This window comes from Sarcophilus harrisii, chromosome 4 (assembly GCF_902635505.1).
Source record: "Sarcophilus harrisii chromosome 4, mSarHar1.11, whole genome shotgun sequence".
Classification (NCBI taxonomy): Eukaryota; Metazoa; Chordata; class Mammalia; order Dasyuromorphia; family Dasyuridae; genus Sarcophilus; species Sarcophilus harrisii.
In genome coordinates, this window is record NC_045429.1 from 123,310,714 (window position 1) to 123,329,182 (window position 18,469).

The following is an 18,469-nucleotide window of genomic DNA, read 5'->3' on the forward strand; positions in this document are numbered from 1 at the left end:
TATCTTAGCAATCTCTTAAGTTATGTGGCCAGTTGGCTCAAGAATCACCTTATAAAAATTTTATTTTATAGTTATGTGATATGATTTAATATCAATGCATTATAATATCAATACACTCCTTTAAATAAAGGAGCCATGAAACCATCCTGTAAAAAAAATGGTATAGACACAAATTGTAAGAGCACCTGGTGTGTTCAAAAGATCTGTGAAACTAGATGGGAAAAATACTGTAAACTGATTTTTACTAATCTCTACCTGAAACTTGACATTTCCATCAATTATGAATGCAGATAACAAATATTATTCTAAGAAGGTCCATAAGCTTTCCAGACTGCTAAAGGAATCCATAATTACCCAAAAGTTAGAACTCTCCATCTAGATGAAGATTTTTACAATTTTACAATTTATTTTACAAATGAAGAATTAAAAATCTAATGAGGCAAGATAACTATCAAAGTCACAAACAGTGGCCAAGTTCAATACTCCTTTCATAGCAAATCTAATTAATTAGTATTGATGTCATTTATAGAGGCATCATTAATTTGGAAAAGGTTCAATGAAAGGAACCACTTAAAGAGCTAATATTAATTGAAACAGGAGTGTAAGGGGCAGCTAGGTGGCACAGTGGATAGAGTACCAGCCATGAAGTCAGGAAGACCCGAGTTCAAATATGGCCTTAGATGCTTAACACTTCCTAGCTGTGTGACCCTGGGCAAATCACTTAATCCCAATTGCCTCAGCAAAAAAAAAAAAAAAAAAAAAAAAATGTATCAAGTGTATCAAAATGATCAAAAAGAATGTAACAATTTACTGAAAATTTATATAACAATTTACTGATTGAAAATGGTTACTTCAAATCTCTTTCAGCCCTATATTAATAACAATTTAATCTACTACCAAATAACCAGAAATCCTATGGATGTCTGTCATAAATTCTCCAACTAATGTCCCATCAATGACATCGAGATTCCTGAAGACAATGTCAACAGAACATGAGCTCTGATATATTTTTTAAAAGTTGAAAAGATTTCAAGTAAAGATCCAGAAACAGCCTGTATTAATAATAAGGAAAACTTAAAGACTGCCAGATCCTAATTTTTTTCTACTAGAATCAGAAAAAGAACTAAATTCAGTAAGGCATAGAAAAGTTACAATCTCCCTTCAGCAGGACAACCCACATCAATGAAATAAAAGATCTTTAAACTTAAGAATACGAGGACCATGAGAAGAAAAAAATAATCAAATGACAATTAGAAAAATAGTGAAATCTATTTTTTCCTCTTTATTATTCTCACTTAAAAAATATGTATCAAAAATCTCAATTGCTTCATTCTCCTCTAAAAATCAAAGCCAACAAGTAAATTTTTTTCCTATGATACAGTGTGATCAAAGCAGTATTTTATAGATCATATGCTGATATTGATTTTTGCAATTATATATATGCAAAATTATATTAATTTCAGCAAGCATTAATTTAAACATAACCAAACCTACTACTTAATATACTGTGTTTTTGTGACTGATGAAAGTTTATGCTTGCTGAAATTAAGCTGAGGAATAAATGTGTAGATGTCTATATCTGAGAGCTCTAAGCTCAGTGTATTTGTGGTATCAGAAATGATCCCAATAAAAATAAAACCTAGAGAAAACCCAAAAGCAATGCAAGAAAAATTCAATTTCCTTTTCTACTTTCAGTTGTTACAGAAAAGCCAAGAGCTACAAGTTTTCATGCATTTGTTAACTTGACATGCCTATAAACTTAGTTTTCTATTAATGATATTATGATGGGAGACAGCTAATAACGTAATTAATGGAAATTCATCTGTGACCCACGAAATCAACAAACCCTGCTTGCTATCTATAACCAAAAAAGCCAAATGTATACACAAACCAAAAATAACATTAAATTCAGCGTCACTTTATCTGTTGAATCACTGAGTGAAACCTATACGAACCAAATACTCCTGGCTTTGAACACTGATCTTCTACCAACTCTTCCTTTGATGCTTTTTACCCAAGAGTTTCCATCCTCTTCTCTGGAAGTCTCTCAGGGTTTCTCTTCCCTGCCACAAGCTGCCCCTGCTTCTGTTAGCCTGACCAGGAATGTCAGGAATTCCTCAAATTATTTTTCCCTCTTTGAACATTTCATCAGGGCTCTACAAAGATTAATTCTTACTATATAGAGGTACATGGCAAAGGACAGAAATTAGAGTGGAAGTCTGATAGACAGTTCAAATCCAGCTGCAGATACTTACTAACCTGTGTCATCCTGGGCAAATCATCTTGTCTACTTCAGTTTCTTCAACTGTAAAATGGGGACTGTAATAGCACCTACCTTATATATTTGCCATAAAGATCAAATTAAACAATATCTATCTTAGCATAGAACCTGAGGCATAGAAAGCACCTAATAAACGCATGTCCTTTTCATTTTTTAGTTTTATTCTACTTTTCTTTTTCTTAGTTGTGAAAGCTTAAGCCATTTTTTTAAAATTATGATTTTTTTCTGGAGTTTATTTCATCAATTGAATGATGCTCTAGAAAGCAATAAATTTATCTTGCATGAAAGTCAAGTCTTTTTCTCCAGTGCCTCCATTTTGACCCCTATACAAGACTTAGCTGCAGGGAAACCTTCAGTTATTGCCTTCCATTCTTCTCAGTTAAAACTTCTTCCCAAACTCTTCACCTTTGCCCCGGCTCTCATCATACTACCATCCTTCCCACTCACTCCCCACCTTCTACCCAGCTCACTTGTGTAGTTTATAAAAAGATTTTTTCTCTTCAGTGCCTCCATTTTCTTTCAATTCATTTGCTTCTCAATGTCTGTCCAAACTGTCTATGATGAGTTGCTATGATTGCCAAGTACAAACTCACCTATCCCACTTTATCCAGATGGCCCCAGCTGAGACAATGTTTCATACCATGACCATCTATCCTGGTAGTTTGTCATTTGCTAGTATATACTATTGCCTTGGTGCCCCCTCAAGAGCTTCAGAAACTATCCTGGCAGATGTGCCACTACCACCACTTTTTACCTCTCGCTTTGGGTACAGTTATCAACTCAATACTACCACTACTTCTGGAAAGGACGTGGACTGTCTTGTGGATCTAACTTAATTAAACTCTTAGATAAAATCTCTCCTCCCTGGCTATCACTGCCTCATAAGAATTCTTTCTCCCTCTTAAAATGTTAAGAGTGGGGACTATCTCACTTTGCACAGTGCCAACACATAGTAAATGCTTAAAAAGTATTTAATTCACTCTTTACATACTATTCAACTAAAATGTCTTTCATGAGAGACTTCTTGACTTCTGCAATTAGCCCTAAGCTATCTTGTTTGCCTTATGTACTATTTATTACCTAATATGTGCAAAGTAACAAAGAAATGAATTGTGCTCTCAAGAAATTTACATTCATGAGCGGTTAATAAAGGGCAGTGAAGAGTACAATATTATACGTCTCCTTTTAAGACTATAGTACGGTAATAAGCTTTAAGATTTAATACCACTAACTGTGAACAGATCCAACCATTCTGGAGAGTAATTTGGAACTATGCCCATGGAGTTATCAAATCATTCATAACTTTTGACCCAGCAGTGTTTCTACTGGGCTTATATCCTAAAGAGATCTTAAAGGAGGGAAAAAGACCCACATGTGCAAAAATGTTGGTAGCAGCCCTTTTTGTAGTGGCAAGAAACTGAAAACTGAATGGATGCCCATCAACTGGAGAATAGCCTGAATAAATTATGGTATATGGACTTTATAGAATATTATTTTCTGTAAGAAACAACCAACAGGATGATTTCAACTAGGCTTGGAGAGACCTACATGAATTGATGCTAAGTGAAATGAGCAGAATCAGGAGATCATTATACATAGCAACAAGACTATATAATGATCAATTCTGATAGACATAGCTCTATTCAACAATGAGATGATTCAAACCAGTTCCAATTGTTCAGTGATGAAAAGAACCATCTACACCCAGAGAGAGGCCTGTGGGAACTGAGTGTGGACCACAACATAGCATTTTCATACTTTTTGTTGATATTTGCTTGCATTTTGTTTTCCTTCTCAGGGTTTTTTTTCCTTTCTAGATCCAATTTTTCTTGTGCATCAAGATAACTGTATCAATATGTACACATATATTGGATTTAACATATTTAACATATATTGGACTACCTGCCATCAAGGGGAGAGGGTTGGAGGAAGGAGGGAAAAATTTGAAACAGAAAGTTTTGCAAGGGTCAATGTTGAAAAATTACCCGGGCATATCTTTTGTAAATAAAAAGCTTTAATTTAAAAAAAATTATCACCACTAAATTCATCATACAAGGGAATTGTCCTAATTTCTAAGACAAGTTGAATTTTCTTGGAGCTAAAAGTACCCTTAACTATATTTTAATAATGGAGCACTCAATAAATACACGAAGCCAATATAAAGAAAGGTAAGTTTGTATCTATAATTTGGTAAAATTGAAACACAGCCCAAAAAATCAAACAGCAGATCTGAAACCCCCAAGTCTTTAAATATGTACAAATACAGCAGTCATCTATAGAAAAAGACCTTCATATAATGACTACAATAAAACAAAATACATTTCTCCTCACAACAACAACAAAAACCCACAATGGGAGCATCTGGTTCAGGACATGAGTTTACTTCTGGTAGCCAACAATAAGAATAGGGCCATTTTTTTCTTGGTAGTCCACTTTCTTGCCTCCTACATAATTTGATCCTACAGAAAAGTCTTTCTGGCCAATTGCTGACTACAGGATAGTAGGAGGGACATAGCCATCTTGGAAACAGTTATTCAAATTCCCTCAAGTTGCATAAATAATTCAAAATGAGGATAAATACATATATAAGGGGAATTTAAATATATGTAGTTAACTTCATATTCTAAAGTCACAAAAAGACACTATATGAGATGGTCAAGTTCACATTCTTACTGTGCTAGTTTCAGGCTGAAAGACGGCCAAGGTGAAGTCGAGATTGAAAAACTGAAGGAATTCTGCAACAAGACTTGCCACTAAACGACCTACAAAAGTAAATGGAAAAAAAAAACACATACTTGTTCATTCAAACATTTAGTATTTTGCAAAACTGTTTTCCTGTATTTTAGGAAATGGTACTATTACCACAGAAGAATAAGGTTTTTAAAAACAAAGCTTGCAAGAAAATTTCAGAAAAAAAATTATTTCTCTGTAATATACTTAATACTAAAATATGAAAAACAGAAGATTTACATTCCCTTCAAGAACAAGTCACTAAGAAGCTACAATTAACTCCAAACACATTACAATTACCCACACAGGATTTTCCATCCTGATGTTGGAGTAACTATTTTTCTGGCAAATTGCCTTGTTCCAATAAGTATGGCTAGAGTCAATCTGGTTGAAACTGTCTACAATAGTTCACTATCTGACACAATATAGAGGTTTAATGCTATTATAATGTTTTTACATTGTCTTAAAGAGAAAAGGAAGAAAGAATTAAGTTATTTTATAATATCAAATGGCATTCTCTCAAGTTTTGATCTGAAAATTTGAGTAAACAAAAACCAAAAGTAGATAAAAAGGTGCTTACCATCTTTAGTATTTAAAAACTTTTTCAGGCTTTCATTCACTAAAGGTGTTTTGTTCTATTAAAAAAGACAATTGTAAAAGTCTAAAATTAATTTATCAATCTTAAAAACTTTTCTATTTCAAAATCTATAAAATTTCACTTCTATGCTCTATGGTCACAAAGTACTACACTGCCACTTTTAACATTATACTTTAAACTATCAACAGTAGAATTCTATTATTAATAATCTTTAAAAGTGAATACTGCACATGTTTTTATATATCATTAATTTACATGTTTTCATAAAGCTACTTTTTTTTGCTAAGGCTATTGGGGGGTAAGTGACTTGCCCAGAGTCACACAGCTAGGAAGTGTTAAGTGTCTGGTGCCAGATTGGAACTCGGGTCCTCTTGACTGCAGGGCTGGTGCTCTTTATCCACTGGGTCACTTAGCTGCCCCATAAAGCTACATTTTTAAAGTAAAAATAAATTATAAATTTATTTTAAAAGATTAGGCGTTTGAAAGTATTTAAGGGTTTTGGAATGTTTTATGATTATTTTATTTGAAACCAAATTAGCAAATTTGCTTTATTATAAACCTAGCTTTTGTACAGTCCTACTTTTCAAAAACTCTTGGAAACCGGAGATTCTATGCTACAAAAATTATATAACCTTAAAGTTCACTATTCTGAAAGGACTTAGAAAATAAATTTGTTTTAGCTTTAAGAATTATATCATTTAAAGCAGGTCAACTTAGGGTCTGTGAAATTTTTTAAAAATTTTGATATTTGCATTTCAACAAAATTGGTTTCCTTTATGATCTTAGGTATTTTATTTTGTACATTATAAAATTATTCTAAGAAGGGATCCAAAGGGATTCACAGGCTTCAATAGACTACAGAAAGGTTTCATAACAGGGGGGGAAAAAAAGTTAAGAATCTATGATTTAAAGCAATATATTTTTTTAAATAGACAGTGATCCTAAGCAAAACTTAAATGATTGCCATCAAGTTAGAAAGGGGGGGGGAGGGAGGACACACACATTACCATGTATTTTCTAAAGAAATAGCTTCTGCTTTAGGAACAGCTTTAGAATCCATTTAAAAAAAAAATAAAAAACAAAAAACGCTCACCCCAGGGATTGCTTTCATTATATTTGGGAGAAAAAAAAGTTCAAGAAACAACACTGTGACCATGTGATTCCACATATTATCAATAGGCCATTTATTAAATTCCCTACTGTGTCAAGACTGTTAATAAGAGGTAAGAAGTAAATACATTCCAGAAGACATAGCTTGTGCAAAGGCAAGGGGACAGCAGAGCTCAGATATTGTGCTTTTGTGTTAGGCTACTACTTTCAGATCCCCATATGGGATCATATAACTGCATGGGAAAGGGTCACAAAATTCTGATTGTCAGTAAATGTTTGACTTATACTATTTTAAATACTATTATGTCCAGGGTCATGTAAAAATTTCTCAGCGGAAAGTTTAAGAAACTCTGCTCTATACCAAAATCAAGATTAAATGAAAATCTTTACTTAATTTTCCCTGTCTGGGACTCCAGTAAGTACTTACTTAGAGATAGGTGCTGCATCCCCATTTTAGTATCTTTGATTTGAAGAACTGAATTTTTATTCTGATGCTAGGACCTGTATTATCCAACCTAAATGCTTCTATCTGGGATCTATATTCCAACCTAAATGCTTTTATCTTGTTGACCCCAAAGTACTGACATATCCCTCAAAAGGAATGTTAATTTTTTCCCCTGTAATATATATTTAATGATAAATTCTTCAAAAATTATATCACGATATAAATAAAAGAAAAAAAAACACAGGAGTTTTTCCTAAATAGTTTGAATTATAAATTAAAAAGGTACAATAAAGATTAATTTCATTTGCATACCTCTATTTTTTCTTGTTCTTCAAGTGCTAAAAATACAGCTGCCCGTAGCTCAGCCTAAAAAACAAAAAAATAAAAAAGGGAAGGGGATATTCAAAAAAATTTTTTTCTGACAATTTAAGATGTTGACATACCATTCAAATAGAATTAAAAAAAAAACAAAACAACCAGGTGGATGACTTGGTCTGAATACCTATTCTATAAGTACTACTTTACTAGTAGTACTAGGAAATACTACTAGTATTTCCAAGCTAGGAGAAATAGGAAAGCATGAATATTCAAGAAGAAAAAATGCAAACACTATAGAAATTTGTCTTCAAATCCCCTGGGCAAAAATTGATAAAATTACCTAATTCTTGCCACAGCTCTGCTCCTACAGTGGCTGCAGAGCTTGTTTAAAATCACACTGACCATGTAGGAATGGGGTTGGATGAAGAATGGGATCTCTTCAGTAAGAAACTCTAAGATGAAACCTTCACTCTAGAAAAGTTCATGTAAAAACTATTTTCCTATTACCAGTATAGCCAACCTCATCACGTTTGTTTTTGACAACCGTAAGCTAGCCGGAGGACCACCAATATCTCCTACACCACAGCCCTAGTTCCGGTATTTAGGGATTAATTTTTGCTACAGCAAGTGATAGTCCTGTGGTACCTACGCTGACTTATGTGCACATCCAACTGAAGAACAAATGAACAGCAGTTTCCATGACTCTCAGGTTCCTTGCAACTGTAAACGCTAAGATGCTGTTATCACCTGTATTAGGCATTTCTCACTCTTGCAAACTCTGGATCCAAGTGATCTCCTTTTTGGGAGAGGTCAGCGTCCCATTCCACCACAACCTCCCCCATCTATTACAAAGGCTCATATCGATCAAGCTTAAAACAACTGACCAAAAAAAAAAAAAAAAAAAAAAAGGGGGGGGGGGGGGAGGGGGGAGACATGGTCCCTTAAGAGCTTTTAAGTCTCTCTCCTCCTCCCCCCAGCCCTGCACTAATTTCACCCTCGAACGAGTGGAATCCCCGCCGAACCCACACCGTCCCAGCTATTGTAGCCGCCCCCCGGGGAGAGGGGAGAAGGGGGTTAAATTGGGCTTTCAAAGCTAGGGTGCCTCCGGCCGCAGCTTCTCTCCGGAGCTAGGAAGGGGGCGGGGAGAGAGGAGGGTCCGTAGCAGCGGCGAGCGAGGACTAGCGACCATTGCGGGCAGGTGGAAGAGCCTCCATTATGAGCTCAGGCCCCGGCACTCACTTCCCCTAGCTCCGCTCCCCGCACATGGTTCCCTCCCTGGCGGCGACGCCGGCCCGCGCGCGGATCCCTGTGCCACTGGGCCTCAGCCCCTCCCCCCCCCCCCCCCCCCCCCCCCCCCCCCCCCCCCCCCGAGGGATCCCGAGAGGAGAGCGAGCGCCTGCTCGAGGCCGCGTTAAGTCGGGTGTCAAGGCCCCGGCGGCCCCGCCCGCCTTACCTTAATCCGATTGAGGACTCCACTGTTCTCCAGCGTCTGCACCAGCAGGTCCCGCAGCTCCGTGTCCTCCTCCGCCGCCGCCGCCACCACCGCCGCCGCCGCGGCCGCCGTCGCCGCAGCCATTTTGCTTCTCCAAGACAACCGCCCAAACTGCGCTAACGGCCCAACGGCCGCCGCAGATTCGACAGAGGGCGGCGGGAGGGGGGAGACGCTGGCCGGACCTCGGCCCCGCCCCCGAGGTGCCGCGACGCGCCTCTCTTGCGGTCGCTCACGTCGCCCGGTGACCCGGGGTGGGGAGGGGCGGGGTCTCGTGTTTCCGGAGGCGCCGGGCCTCCGGGATAGGAAAGTGCGGAGGCGGGAGGTTTGAAGAAGGTGGCGGGAGGGGCCGAGGGAGGCGGCGAAGCGGTCGCGTCGCATCGCGCAGGCGCAAGGCAGGAGGCCCTGAATGGTCCCGGGACCCGCTGGCACGAGGCAACGAGCACCTGCTCGGAGCCTCGAAGTCTCCTAGTCCCTGCCCGTGCTCCCCCACTCCCCGTAGTGCGCGTGCGTTGTTGGGTGGTCTATTTCACGCTGCCTCTTCCGGTCTCCCCAAGAAGATCCAAGTTCACTTTCAAGTTGGATTTTTTTGCTTTTTTCTTCTGCTTTAACTTGGTAATTAACTAACAAGCTGCCTTAAATGGCACAGCCCTTTATTTAAGCGATTTGATAAATGAAGCCTGGGAAAGCTAGGGGATCAAAACTTTATTTTCTCGTCCATGTATTTGTCACGGAATTTGTGTAATTCCGCCAGGTTTTGTTTTTCTTTTAAAATGTTTTCTTAAAAGCTCATGATATTTTCATCTGAGTTATGAAAGTGTAAAAAAAGAATACAGCTTGCTCATCTCCTACAAAGTTACATATTGCAGAGGTCCCCCGGCTGCTGTTTAGCTGCCAGATGTGAGAATAATAGAATTTAGAATTGTAGAATTAGAATTGCCTGGGTCAACCAAGAGTAAAAGGGTTACTTAGCCATTTTCGGATTTATAAAGAATCTCAGGTGTAGCTTAGAGCTTTCTAATCTCAGAAGCCTTTGCAGTATTAAAAACTTTTGAATTGTATTCAATATGATTATATAATTTAAGTACGATAAAGATATGTGATACACTTAATTATATTCACAAATTACATATGCTATAGATAGCATACTGTTACATATGTTATATATGATATATGCCATATATAAAAATTACATACATTTTATATAAAATAGTCATGATTTTATAGGTAACAAAATATATTTAAAAAATAAGTATAAATTATGAGAAATTTCTGTGTAGTTAGGTATGTTTTACTATACAATCAAAAGTATTAATTGTGTATTTATAAAATTATGTTTACATATATTATACATATACATACATATGTATATTTACATATATAACAATATATGTTTACATATATGTAAATTATTTTGTATGATGTATGGTAAATATTATATTTTACATTTACAGTAAAATTATACACGTAATTATAAGCAATTGTATAAATTATAATTATTTAAGTTATAGATCATTTTTATCTGAATTCACTATATGGTAAATATTATATTTTACATTTACAGTAAAATTATACACGTAATTATATGCAGTTTTATAAATTATAATTATTTAAGTTATAGATAATTTTTGTTTATCTGAATTCACTGTATGGTAAATATTATATTTTACATTTGCAGTAAATTTATACATGTAATTATATGCAATTGTATAAATATAATTATTTAAGTTATAGATCATTTTTGTTTATCTGAATTCACTGTATGGTAAATATTATATTTTACATTTACAATAAAATTATACATGTAATTATATGCACTTGTATAAATTATAATTATTTAAGTTATAAATAATTTTTGTTTATCTGAATTCACTGTATGGTAAATATTATATTTTACATTTACAATAAAATTATACATGTAATTATATGCAATTGTATAAATTATAATTATTTAAGTTATAAATAATTTTTGTTTATCTGAATTCACTGTATGGTAAATATTATATTTTACATTTTCAGTAAAATGATACATGTAATTATATGAAATTGTATAAATATAATTATTTAAGTTATAAATATTTTTTGTTTATCTGAATTCACTGTATGGTAAATATTATATTCTACATTTACAGTAAAATTATACATGTAATTATATGCAGTTGTATAAATTATAATTATTTAAGTTATAAATAATTTTTGTTTATCTGAATTCACTGTATGGTAAATTTTATATTTTACATTTACAGTAAAATGATACATGTAATTATATGCAGTTGTATAATTTATAATTATTTAAGTTATAAATAATTTTTGTTTATCTGAATTCACTGTATGGTAAATTATTATATTTTACATTTTCAGTAAAATGATACATGTAATTATATGAAATTGTATAAATATAATTATTTAAGTTATAAATAATTTTTGTTTATCTGAATTCACTGTATGGTAAATATTATATTCTACATTTACAGTAAAATTATACATGTAATTATAAGCAATTGTATAAATTATAATTATCTAAGTTATAAATAATTTGTTTATCTGAATTCACTGTATGGTAAATATTATATTTTACATTTACAGTAAAATGATACATGTAATTATATGAAATTGTATAAATTATAATTATTTAAGTTATAAATAATTTTTGTTTATCTGAATTCACTCCTAGTAGAAGGAACATCTAGGTGTGGCAAGGGAAGACACCCCTTTGTAAATTCAAATCCCTTCTCAAACACAGACTAGCAGTGTGATCCTGAGAGGGACTTAATCCAGTCAGCTCATCTGTAAACAGGAGCTGAAGTAAGAGATGTCAAGACACTTGATTATCTCTCCAAAGAAAACCCCAAATGGGGTTCAGTTGAATTTTCACTACTAGCTTTCCTGTCCTCTCTGTCAGAGTCTGACCAGTATTTGGTGGGTCCTGGCCCAACCAGACCACATCAGTACAAGATTCTGGGGTTTAGCTATGAACTTAGGAGGTCAGTAATCATCTCAGCTCCACCACTTAGAAGCTATGTGATATGGAGCAAATCACTCAACTTTTCTGATGCAAGAGTAATGCTTGGTCATCATGGTCCTGAGAATATAAATGTGAATTCCCATTGGTATTAAGAATCAAGGGACAGGGGCAGCTAGATGGCACAGTGGATAGAGCGTTAGCCCTTAAATCAGGAGGACTTGAGTTCAACTCTGGCCTCAGATACTTAATACTTCCTAGCTGTGTGACCCTGTCCAAGTCATTTAACCCTAATTGCCTCAGCAAAAAAAAAAAAAAAAATCAAGGAGCATCTAAGTATCACAGTGGATAAAACAGGTCTTGGAGTCAGGAGATACTGAGTTAAAATTCAGACAAGTCACTTAACTTTGCCTCAACAACAACAAAATAAAAATCCTAGAAACCCTCCAGTCTCAACCTAGTTTCCCCAAGATTCTCATGACCAACCTATGACTCCCAAACTGTTAAGAGTTGGACAACATTAAGAAGAGCAGGTTTCCAACTAACTTTCTAGTCCTATTCCATATTATTCTCTCTCATACATTATTTCTGTTCAACTCAAACTGACATATTCAATTTTCCATTTCTCAACAATAAGCCTGCACCTGGGCTGTGGCCTTTGTGTGAACTGCATTCCCTCTCTGTCTTTTAGCTTTCTTCAAAGGACAGTTCAGATATTATTACTATGCAAGGCCTTTGGTGATCTTGTAGTTATTAATGCCTGCTGATTCTTGAAGTTACTTTGTATTTACATATCTGTTTAAATGTGTTCTACCCTTCAAAATGACTCAGGTTTTTACTTCACATCTTTCTAATTGGCCAAAAGAAAAAACGATGAGAGAATAATTGATTTTGAAGGTACTGTAAGTTAACCACACAAAAGCACTGTTGGAGTTGTGAATTATGCTAAGAAAGTTATTAAAATGTCCATACTCTTTAATCTAGATCTGATTTTGCTGAGCAAGAAGATAAAATAAAAGAAGAAATATGCCAAAATATTTATAGCAACGCTTTTTACGGTGACAAATGGAAACAAATGCCTCCCAATTTTGGAATTGATAATGGGATATTACTATAAGAAATGATGACTATGAAGAATTCAAAGAATTCTGTGAACTTGTACAATAGGAAAAAAAAACAGGATTGGAAAGATAATGGACTTGGTGACTACAACAATGTTAACAACAAAAAACAAACAAATCAAATGCTTGACCTTGAAAAAGAGCTGGGAAAATGCCCCTCTCCTTCCTTGTCTTTGGTGGAGAACTTTGAGTAGAGTGTTATGCGTACTTTCAGACTTCAAGGTTGATGTGATAGTTTATTTTTGCCAAACATTTCATTTTCTTCTTTTTAGTCTTTGTTATATGAGAGATGCTTCTTTGGGTAGGAGATAGGGAAGGATGTATTTTGACATAAGTGATATAAAAACAAAAGATCTCCGCCCTCCTCAGTTTTGTAATATATTGATAGTGTCAGTAAAATACAAGTACTGGATTACTATTTATCAGCTCATTTGAAGGTCTTTTACTTGGCAAACTTATCCTTTTACTAAATATTATCAAGCCATATTTTATCATAGATCAAAGGTGTCAACTATTTAAATTTGCAAAATTGCTTCACATTTTTCCTCTTGTAAAATGAAGTGGCTGGCCTGGAAGACCACCTTAGTCCCTTTCAGTTTTAAATTTGTGATCCTATGAACAAAGAGTAATAACTTTTACAAAAATGGGCATACTAGCATTATTCATAATAATCCTCCCCACCATCCAAAGAAGCATGGAAACAGTTCATGCATCCAACTATTTGGAAATGGATGATCAAATTATGGTATTTTAATTATGAATGAAACAGGGTCATATTCTGCCAAAATTGAATACTCCCTGGGTCTGTGAGCTCACTGTTGTGTCAGAATTGATCCATATGCAATCTGGAGTGTCCTCTAATAACTTCTCTGATTTCTTCTCCTCCTCCAAGATTGGCTCAGGAGCCATCTCCTCCTTGAAGACTTCCTGGATCCCCAAAGTTAAGTGCTTTCTCCCTGTAGTATCCCTAGACCATTTTGTCTCAATTTCACCTTTGCCGTTTTCATTTACTACTTTATATTGTACTTCTCTAAATGTCATATCCATCCAATTGAATTCATCTTTGTGTTCCCATTACCATATACAGTTCCAAATAAGTAGTTGGCCCTTGTTAAGCATTTGGTAAATTGTTGTTTAATTAAGAAGTATTTTGCAATTAGCAAGAGGATAAGAAATCCTTTTCTTGAGAACTCAGAATTTGTTTATTAAATAAATGGAAAACCTGTAGTGGTTAAAATATGTATATTCACCCTTGCCCCATCCTTTTATCATTTGGAATATGTAAAATAATTCTTTAGCTCTTCACATTTCTTTGAAGAGGAATCTCCCAAGATCCCCCAATTTCCCTATCTCAGCAGCAGTGTGAGGGAAGGAGAGTTAGGGCAGAGAAGTATATGGCCCATCCTATGATCCATCCTAGCAGTGGTTAAGAATGAAGGAAAAGTACAAACTTGGAAAACAGGGAGCTCAAAACAAGAAAAGAAGGTTGGAGATAGGTTGCTGCAGCATTGTAGTACCAACAAAGAGCAGTGCACACCAAGACAAGACAATATTAGCTTCTTTTCCCTTTGCCTCATAAGATAAAGAAGTGATAGAGAATTTAAATCAATTTATACCTTAAAGATAAAAATTCCAAAATTTAGAAATGGATATTAATAGTTTATTTTTTATTCTTCAATTTTTAGAACAAGATGACTTAAAACTATGACTTTTTAAATCAAATCTAGTTCCCTCTCTCCCCTTTCCTGTGTTCTTTCCTATCCCCCACCGCCCACCATACATACACACAAAGCTTAGTTAAAGGGTTTGCTCAGCCACTCATGGCACATATTGCAGAGCCAACTATATTTCTTTCCCTTGTTGCTAGGCTCTAGAAACATAGAAACTTAACAACAGACTAAGAAACCTAGAAAGTAAAAACTGCTAGTATTTTAGTCATTGTTTACATAGTAACTGTGCATGATTTACAAGTATGATGCTGCTTATATTATTTGTCCTTCCTTCTCCAAGAGGACCATGACATCAGGGAGGTGATACCATGGCATGCAAGTAAATTGGATTTAAGTGAAGGAGGTCTGGGCTAGGTCACCTGCCTCACTTTTCTCTCTAGAGCCATCTGGGTCCAGTGGCCAAATAGAGATCAGGATGACTGGAGATGGCCCTAGATGCAGTGGGAACCTTTGTGAGCTAAAGTCTGGCAATGCCAGCAGAGGTCAGATAAGGAGGAAAGGCATACCTGGCAATGAGTATGACTCACACAAAAAACACAGAGCTGAAACCAAAATCCTGAGGTCAGGAAATAACTTAAGTGGCTGAACTTGGGGGAATATGCAGTGAGAGAGGAAAGCAATGTAAGTGAAAGAAGGTTATATGTTGAGATAGTACAGATTAATATATATATGTCTTTTTAACCAGGAAAAGTCAATTACAAATTTTGCTCTTTTTTGTTTTTAATAACTATATTTCCCCCAGTTACATATAAAACAGTTTTTAACATTTGTTTTGAAAATTTTTTGAGTTCCAGATTCTTTTCCTTTCTTCCTCCCCAATCCCCCTTAATTGAAAAAGCACATGTGAGATTATGCAAAACGTTTCCCTAAAATTCATGCTATAAAAAAACTATATAGATCCCCCCAAATTAGTAGAAAGTCTGCTCTTCAAAATTTCCTCCTTTCCTCATTTCCTTCCTTTCCCCCAGTTCTTCATCTTACTCTAAAATATGACTTCTTAACCTTTTTATGTGTCATAGAGCCTTTTGGTAAAGATTAGATTCCTTCTCAGAATGTTTTTAAATACATAAAATAAAGTACCTAAGATGATAAAGAAAACCAGTTATATTGAAAGTATATTATCAAAATTAAAAACAAAATTCGTAGATGTCAAGTTAAGTTTCTCTAGAGCCAATTTAGGACCAGTTATGTAGAACCAAAAGTAAAAGAAAATAAGGAGAAGGAAAATAGGAAGACAATTGCTCACTCACTCTAGTGCTAGTCATGTTTTCATCATCTTATCTTCCCTTTCTACTCAAGGGATTAATCTGGCTCTTCACCACTAGACTCCTTGCCCCTGATCTCAGACCCTATGCTAAAGCACATTCTATAACCTGAGATGTGAGTGCATACAAAGATGCCCAGATTTTACAGACTGTGCTGGAATAATTCTGACAACATCTTTGACAAAAACTTGAATGAAGAAAGTGAGCTTCATCAATGAAAATAACCCTTTCTAAGTTCTTTAATTTTTGTATTGTCTTTTGCATTGATGAATTTTATTTTAGAATTTATAGCAATTCAAGCATGTTTTGAGTTAATGTGTTTTGTTTTTTACTGGTATTGTCTTTGCTCTTTCCACTTGAACAAATCTCCATTCCACTAGAGAAGCATCAGTAGCAACCCCTTTAGCTGCCAGGTGCTTCTGAAAGTCTTTATATTTGACTTTTGTTTTTTTACTTAGACAAATAGACAGCATAGTGGCTAGAATGCTATACAAAAACAGGAAGATCTGATTTTTGAATCCTAGCTGCATAATTGTTAACTGTGTGATCCTGGACAAGTCACTTAAGACTTAGCTATTCTCATCAATACAAAGATCCAAAACAATCCCAAAGGACTCATAATGAGTTCTTAATGTCCATAATAAGTTCTGCTCTCCATCTCCAGAGAAACAGTTGATGGAATGTGAATACAGAACAAAATATAATATTGGGAACAGTTTGTACGAGTCTAACCATATCTATTTTATTTTTGCCAGGATAACTTAAATCAATATAGATCAAGGGAAAACTATAGACAGTGTTATATGCTTAAATAATTGAGCCCATAAGCTGTCAAGATATTGGAGCATTAATAAATCAGCTGTGTCAACCAAACAGAGCAGGCAGGAACAGTTGATTAGAAGAACAGCATGTACAGAAAGGATATCCTTAGCAAAGAGATCTGAGACAAATTGGGCCCCAGAGTTGGAAAATCACAAATCACAGGAATCACAAAGACTCGAAAAGTTCAACCAGTGCAGAAGCCCAGAGATTGGGCAGAGAACTAGTCAGACAAGGGGGGGGGGGGGGGGGGGGGGGGGGGGGGGGGGGGGGGGGGGGGGGGGGAGTCAGATCTACAGTGGCATCTGGTCAGTTCTCTTTTACTGGAGAGTTTTATGGCCCTCTTCCATGTCCAGTCCAACTTCTGAAACCTTTAATGGATCAATGCCACTCTGGAGGGAGGTTGCAACTAGAGTAACCCAGAGATTTGTCCTTGGACCTGAGCTACACATTCTATTAATCAGTTGCTTGGAAGAAGGCTTAGTTAGCATCCTTGTCAAGTTTTCAGATGGCATAAAGCTTAGATTGTTAACAAACTCGCTGTATCCAGAAAGATCTTGACTTGCTAGAATAATGAACCAACTTACATATAATGAACTTTAACAGTAGCTGTTGCCAAGTTCTAATCATAGGATCACAATTTCAAACTCACAAGTATAGAATTAGGGGAAAATAAGACAAGATTTTCTTTGGAAAAGGTCTGGGGATTTTGTGGTCTGCAAGATCAGTATGAGTCAGTAGTAGCACATGGCAGTCAGAAACCTCTTAATGCTAATAAATTTCATTAAGAGACATTGTGTGCATAAGAAATGCAGTGATTCGATTCCATTCTTTGCCATCTTTATATGGATTATTTATGCATTACTGTGTTCATTTCCATCCTACATCTTAAGAAAGACATAGATAAATTGGATTGTCAAAAAAAGAAAAGGCAACCAGAATGTTGAGAAGTTAACAGAAGAAAATATACTGAACAAATAGAGATGCTTGCAGTAGAAAAGAAGCTAGGGAGCAGGAAGAGCTGGGGAAGGAGTCATGATAGCTGTCTTCAAAAATTTGAAAAACTATCACCCAGAACACACATTTGAATTATCCCACTTTGCCTCAATGGCAGAACTAAGATCACTTGGATGGAAGGTGCAAAGAAGCAGATTTTGATCTTATGTAATTAACCAATTGATGAAGGAAATGGCAAACAACCCTTTGTTAAGAAAACCTCATATAGGGTCATGAAGAGTCAGACATGACTAATTAACCAACAAGTCAATAAACACTCATTAAATACCTACAATGTATCAAGCACTGTGCTAAACACTGGGGTGTCAAAAAGAGACAACAATTAGAACTGTGCAATATTCAAGTAATTGATGGATTAGGAAGTAATAGATTTCCTGTTTTTAGAGATCTTTAATCAGAGATTAAATGACCATTTCTCAAGAATGTTGCAGATCTTTGCTCAGAATGAATTAAACAAGATATCTCCCAAAGTAGAGAGGATGAAACCAGGATGAATTAAACTAGATCCAGCTCCTAGATTGTCTGAGACCTATCTTGAAGTCCTAACCTGTATGGTTTGTGAAAAAATGAAAACCTGTTCCAAG

At 35.6% G+C, this 18,469-nt stretch overlaps 1 protein-coding gene across 6 annotated transcripts in view; it reads right to left on the reverse strand.

Moving 5' to 3' along the window:
• The window catches only part of FGFR1OP (FGFR1 oncogene partner), a 61,019-nt gene extending 51,652 nt beyond the window's left edge, over window positions 1-9,367 (reverse strand). For all 6 annotated transcript variants that reach the window (XM_031937503.1, XM_031937500.1, XM_031937504.1 and 3 more), the window contains exons 1-4: window positions 8,936-9,367; window positions 7,477-7,530; window positions 5,592-5,646; window positions 4,955-5,043 (exon numbers count right to left, since the gene is read on the reverse strand). In XM_031937503.1, coding sequence (XP_031793363.1) covers window positions 4,955-5,043; window positions 5,592-5,646; window positions 7,477-7,530; window positions 8,936-9,352 — 615 coding nt within the window. In that variant the 5' untranslated portion in view covers window positions 9,353-9,367. The remainder of the gene's footprint in view (window positions 1-4,954; window positions 5,044-5,591; window positions 5,647-7,476; window positions 7,531-8,935) is intronic.
• Window positions 9,368-18,469: the final 9,102 nt, after the last annotated feature.